This window comes from Microtus ochrogaster, chromosome 2 (genome assembly GCF_000317375.1).
Source record: "Microtus ochrogaster isolate Prairie Vole_2 chromosome 2, MicOch1.0, whole genome shotgun sequence".
Taxonomy (NCBI): domain Eukaryota; kingdom Metazoa; phylum Chordata; class Mammalia; order Rodentia; family Cricetidae; genus Microtus; species Microtus ochrogaster.
This window is the reverse complement of record NC_022010.1, coordinates 32,633,819-32,640,528: the sequence shown is the minus strand read 5'-3', so window position 1 is coordinate 32,640,528 and position 6,710 is coordinate 32,633,819. Positions and strand designations below refer to the sequence as shown.

At 44.0% G+C, this 6,710-nt stretch overlaps 1 protein-coding gene across 3 annotated transcripts in view; it reads right to left on the bottom strand.

Moving 5' to 3' along the window:
* The window catches only part of Fetub (fetuin B), a 16,787-nt gene that overhangs the window by 2,277 nt on the left and 7,800 nt on the right, over positions 1-6,710 (bottom strand). For all 3 annotated transcript variants that reach the window (XM_005344750.3, XM_005344751.3, XM_005344749.3), the window contains exons 4-6: positions 5,292-5,379; positions 2,957-3,120; positions 2,215-2,313 (exon numbers count right to left, since the gene is read on the bottom strand). In XM_005344750.3, coding sequence (XP_005344807.1) covers positions 2,215-2,313; positions 2,957-3,120; positions 5,292-5,379 — 351 coding nt within the window. The remainder of the gene's footprint in view (positions 1-2,214; positions 2,314-2,956; positions 3,121-5,291; positions 5,380-6,710) is intronic.

The window sequence follows — 6,710 nt, the reverse complement described above, 5'->3', positions numbered from 1 at the left end:
GGCCCTGGGTCTGCCCTTGTTTCAGTTAGGAAGGTTGGTTTCTTCTCTACAGCAGCCCTTGTTGTTTTCTGAATGAAGTTTTGTTGTCTTCTGAGGCAAAACCACTCTCAGCTCCTTACCTTTCTGTCTATTTGAAAGTAAAATTACTTTTCCAAAATTGTGACTGGAATGAATTATTATTTAGAACTACATAAATAAAATGAAACATGACCTGTAACTCCATGAATGGTTCTCATTACCTACAGTCCTTTGATCCTTTTCTTCCAATCCTTTCCCTGTGCATATGGATTTTCTTTTAAAGCACTAAGATCATATTGCATATGATATTTAGAACTATTTTACCACTAAACAATATATAGTAAAAATATTATATGGCATTGGATAGTCTTCTATTTTTCTTTGTTGTTATTTGTTTCGACGATTATCTTTAGAATGGCTAGGGCTAGCTAGTATTTCTTTCTATTTAATAAAGTGTCTTGTCAAACAACTAGATTGAATCTATTTTTTAAAAAATATTGAAACTATCTTTTCATATATCTCTAGTCTCTTCCTTAAAGTAAATCCTGTGGTGGTGTGAATGCAATTGTCTCTTGCAGGCTCATATATTTGAATGCTTGGTCCCCAGTTGGTGGACCGGTTTGAGAAGGATTAGAAGGTGTGGCCTTGTTGGAGGAGGTGTGTCACTGTGGTAGGCGTGTCACCATTTCCACCTCTCTCTGCCTCCTACTTGTGGATCAAGATGTAAGCTCTCAGCTACTGCTCCAGCACAATGCTTACCTCCTCGTTACCCTGTTCCCCACCATAACAGCCATGGATGTTAGTCCTCTGAAATTGTAAACCCCAAATAAATTCTACCTTCTATACATTTCCTCAGTTATGGTGTCTTATTACAGCAATTGCAACGTAACCAAGACACCCTAGAAGAATTATTCTAAGGTCACAGTGCAGGAACATTTTCAAGGTAAAGTGAACTATTGCAATAAAATGGTGCCTCAAATTCCAAAGAAGAACTCTTAAGCATATTCACATAAAATTTACCAAAATACATCTGAGCAGGTTGTCTGAACATACTCTATATCCTTCTCTGGGTCACATGAAGGAAAGATCAGAAATTCTTCAAGGTGAAAAATCATTAATGCAGCACTGTACCCCAGCTTTCCCTTCTGCTCTTCATCCCCACGGCTTAGAGAACATTCTAGAGAAACTGCAGATGCTTGTGGCAAGAACAGCTGGTTACTCCATGCTACTAGAATTTTCTAACTTATTAAAATGCGTGGGCTTCCTAGTGCTGCACTGCAGTGGAGGGGACCGCAGTGCCTGCACGTTGGTGTCAACCCACGCTGGCTAGTCTGATGGAGCTAATCATTTCAGGTTCGTTTTAAAACAAATCTCTCTACCCACACCCCTTTCTTCAGGCTTCATGTTTCCCTTTGAATGCACTCTCTAAATGAACAAAGCTATTGAGACAGAAGTCAGATTCACAGTTTTCAGGGCCTTCCAAGGGCAGCAATGGGGACTGACTTAATGGAGATGGGGTTTCTTCTGAGAGCTAATAAAATTATTTAAAAATTATGAAGGGGCTATGGTGGCACGGGTCTGTGAATATACTACAAAATGGAATTATCTGCCTTACAAGGGTAAATCTACGGTGCATGAACCTCATCTTAATAGAGAACTCAAGAGAGCTTTGCCCGGTTGTGCTCCAACACACCACACTGATTTACATTCCCAGTATATTTCTGATAGTTTTGGGGTGCCTCCTCACTTAGTCTTTCCTTTGTGAAGAGTGGTCCAAAGAATGGAACATGGAACACCATGCTGTTTTTCATGTCCTCTTGTGACTTCCTTCCTTCCTTCCTTCCTTCTTCCTTTCCTTCCTTCCTCCTTTCCTTCTTTCCTTCTTCTTTCCTTCCTCCCTCCCTTCCTTCCTTTTTTCCTTCCTTTCCTTCCTTCCTCTTTTCCTTCCTTCCTTCCTCCCTCCTTCCCTCCCTCCCTTCCTTCCTTCTTTCCTTCCTCCCTCCTTCCCTCCCTCCCTTCTTTCCTTCCTTCCTTCCTTTCTTTTGCAATTGTATTATACTGATGATGAAAATCACTCTTAGAATCAAATAAATCCCATCAGCCCACGCCCTGTGACGCCTCCAGGGTATTCTGTGACCAATCTGTGAGCACAGACAGATTATACAGACCACTGAGAGCACAATTGGAAGCACTTACCTCAGAGTCAGAGGGCTGGAGCGAACAACTGGCCTGGGATTCAGTACATGGTGACTCTTTGATCAAATAATCCACAAAGTAAGAAGGGCCGACCACCCACTGCCATGAAAGAAGAGTTAAGACATTACAAACCTTACCCCAGAAAAAAACGAACGTTTGGCAAATGTTCTTCTATAGAACACACAAACCAAGGCACTGTAATACATAAACCCACTGCTCCTAAAAGTCCCCACGGACACCAAACCATGTCAGCAATTCTGCGATTTAGAGAACATACGTCAGTGCCTGTTATGGACGTAGAAGGTGTCCTAAACATTTTCTCCAGTTAGCTTATTTTCTTTTTGTCTTATATTTATATACTTATTTATATAAGAGAAATAACACAATTGAAATATAAATGAGCCTCCTAGTCCATAACTCATAAAAGCTGTCTTGCTAAAAATGGTCCATAATCAGTCAGAACTCAGTGCACTCATATCCTCCCTCCCAAAGAAATCATATGAGACCATGAATCTGTTCTTCTTGCTTTGTTGGAAAAACAGAACCAAGTCACCTGATACTCGTAGAACTTCCGAGGAGAAACAGAAGCTGTGCCATGAATGGTGCACAGCAGATCTATTAGATGTGGTGCTGGAGAGAGAGGATCTCAGGGTCTAAGCAGACAGGAGGCCTACACGGCCTCCTCCTGACCTAAGACCTGCAACTACAGTCCGAGTAGCTGACCTGGGCATTTGAGTTTTACCTGGCTAGTAACCCTGGTGACTTTGACGACTGAGTACTGTTTTGAGGGGTTCTCACTGTTGAATTTTGCAAGTGACTCTGTGGCAGCTTCCATAACGTCGGAGTTCGACAAGCCAATGGGGCCCGGGCAGTCAGGACACATGTTATTAATCTCACTTCGAGAAACTATTGATGAGAACAGTTTTTTAAACAGTATTAATTTTCAGTCCTAATAAGAGTCATAACCACACAACTCTGCCATAAGCAAAGACTGAACTAAAGCGATAGTACCCAAAGACTGAACTAAGCCGATAATACCCAGGGTTGTTGGCAAGGCTGCAGAGAGAAAGACATTTTTCTGAGGAAGCATTTAGTTGGCAGTATGATTGTTAGCGGTAGTAGTACTTTTTCTTTATCTCTGCCTACCTGCCGGTCTACCTGCCTCCCTCCCTTCCTCTTTCCTCTCCTCTCTCCCACTTCCCTCCCGCTCTTCCTTTTTGAAACAAGGTCTCATGTATCCCAGGTTGTCCTGTGTAATCAAAGGGGCCCTTTACCTCCTGATCTTCTTGCCGGGGGCAAGGCTTGCAGACATGGGCCCTCCTGCTTGACTTCTATGGTGTTAGGATCAAAGCAGGGTTTCGTGCAAGCTCAACCCTCTACCACTTGAGCTAATGCCTTGGCTCTGCACATTATTACTTTTGTAATCAAAAATACATCCAAGTGAGATACTCTTCACCTCTAATGGACTTGTTCGTTATTGGGATTTTGTTCAGAAGCACACAGGACTTGCCCAAACAACAGTCTGTGGGCTGCCTAGAGTCAGAGAGAGCAATGGATGTGGCCCAACACAAAATTTTAAATATACTTAAAACATTATGAAAAATTTTTTGCAACTCAGTTACACAGTGCTTAGGTTCTTTGTGCATGACAACATTGTATTTCAGTGCCAAAACAGCGAACACTTCATTTTCCTCCCTAATTCAATGCCCTTCCTGAGGGCTGCTCCTTTAGACAGGGGCTTTTGAAAGGTTGGTGTTTCATTATTGACATGACTTATTTCTCTGTGGTCCATAACACCAAGAATAAAATCTAACACATCAGTAGATGATGTCATGATGGCGGGAACATACCACCTTTGGTTAGAAAACGCAAATGAGTCAAAAAATTAACACCACCATGAGGCTACAGAGAATGGTGACACCATCGGCACAGTTACAGGCTCTTTGGGAGGTGCTGGAGATGGCAGATGGGCGCTCATCAAGCCAGAGCATTCACCTTGAAGTATTTTCAGAGGAACTCCACTGTCTTAACAGACATTTGGGGATGGAGGAAGACATTGGGAGAGCCGGGTCCACAGCTTGCCACTGGTGCCTCATCCCCTTTGAGTTACTCCAGACTGGTCCTGCGTTCACACTATAAGCTGAGGCTTATGCAGTGTTTGCTCTGGTGCTTCCTCACTCCAAAGGAAGCAGCAGCAGCATTGGTCATCTGGAGCTTGTTAGAAAGTCAGGCTCTCGGGCCCTGACTCCGAATCTGCACTTCGACAAGATTTCCGGGGAGGGTGCACACATATAGTCTGTTATGTGGACACTTTCCACCTCCCACGCAACGGACTCCTGCTTTTCAACGACCTTCTCTTGTACAAAGCAGGGTCCAGAAGGAACGCACCCACTTACTCCAGCTGTCCATTCCTTCCGGCTTAATTCTTGCCTGTTATTCAGCAATAGTAAGGACTTCTGAAATGTGATATATGCTAGGAAGTCTTTACCCGGGGGAGAGGGATGCACACCCATATGCTAGATGATACAAGACTATAAATCAAGGTCGTGAATGTTCTGTACTCCGAGTTTTTAGCCAAAGTGGAAAAAAAATGTGCACTAGGAAAACAACGTTCCTTTCTTGAGTAGAGAGCATCATGAAAGCAGCGTTGGGGGCATTCCTTAAAGAGGTCTGAGCTCCAGGACAGAGGTCAGCAAGTACACAATCAGTGGAGGGAGAGGCTCTAGCAAGTGCGGAGATGGGAACGTGTGATGTGTGTTCAGATATATCAGTTGGAAGGGAGACAGCAGGACAGTGGCATAGACAGAAAGGAACCTGGGACCAGCTGTTGCCGCTGTACCACTCACAGGAGATTGAAAATTGAGGATTTGAAGGGGTTCTAGCTCTTGATGGCAATTTAGGGAGATTTCCCTGGGGAGGATGAGCACGTGGTGAATGTCAGCCAGGACTACTGAGCAGCAGGTGCCGTGGGGGAGACAGAGTAAGGGAGGAGAAACTGCATGCCAGCTCAACAAAGGCTTAGTTAAAGGCTCTTTTCTATCTTTTATTAAAATGTACCAAACCCTCCCGTCCCTTACCTGGGCGAAGAGTACAGTTATAGGCAAGTAAATAGAGAACTCTTCTTGGCTTGTTCATGTGAAACATCGCTTTGCATTGGCCATAAACCTGGAAAAAAACCCAAAATACACTTGATGGCCTGATGCAGAGAACCATGAGGCTGACACCACCCCACCCCATCAAACCCAGTAGAATTCAGTTTTAATGGAACACGGAGCTTATAATCCAGTTCTGTGGTTTGACGGTGGAAAGAACTGCTCTTTATCAGCAGACCACTGCCTTGTCCTGAGACACAGCCGCCGTCTCAGCCTGCTCACACTTAGGCGCAGACAGTCAAATTCAAATTCTAACTGCAGGAACGGAGCAGAAACAGCTTTCTATTGCCGCGCTCCACTGCCACGTTGGCACGTTTGCTTCCCCTCCATCCTCTGTCTTTCGACAGCCTGATGCCAGTGAGCATGGGGACTAGGGAGCCACAGGATGGAGGTGGCAAGGTCAGAGACAAGCATAGGAGGCAGTGGGATCCTCCAAATCACATCCAGAAAAAATCCTCTGGCCAGGAGCTTCAAGTTTGAAGTTACACAATAAAAAAATCCCCTGGAAATTTAAGTTTCAAAATTACACAAGAAACAAACTCCTAACCTGTGTGCTCCTGAGTGAGCATACACCTCTCTGTGGGTGTCCCGTGTGCTCCTGAGTGAGCATACACCTCTCTGTGGGTGTCTCGTATTACTAAACCAACTCTAACAAGAGGAAGTACAAACTATTTGTTCTTCAAAATCAGGTGCAGGTTGCATGTTTGGTCAAATAATGAGGAAAGGTAATTTTGATCAAAAGTTTATTGACACTACTGAAGAGCCTGTCTTGCTTTCCATGGTTGTCTGCATGAGTAATTGGGAAAACTCCTGACTTCGTTGGTTTTAAGTCTTGTCAGTGCTGTCTTTGAAAAGTTGAGCTCAAGGCCAGAGAGAAAGTGGTTAAGACACTTGCTACTTTTCTAGAGAACCGGAGCTTGGTTCACAGCACCCACATTGGGTGGCTCACAACCATCCGAAACACCAGATCTGAGGGAAGGAGGATCTCTGAGTCACTGGATCTACAGGTCACTGTAGGCACTGCACGGGTGTGGTATACACACACACACACACACACACACACACACACACACACACACACACACACGGTAAGGCACCCTTATACACAGAAGAATAAAAACATTATTTTAAAAACAAGAAAGAATGAGTTCTGAGACCCTCAGTTCCATGCTTCAGGAAGCTTTCCCAGGGGGAACCCCTGGTGATCCTCACACTTCAAGTCACCCCTTTCCTATCTGAAAACCTCACATTTTATTCATTAAAATAAAACCAAGCAAAACAAAACAAAACAAGCTATCGGTCATCACTGCTGTTTTCTGCCTTATTCACACACCAGAATCAATC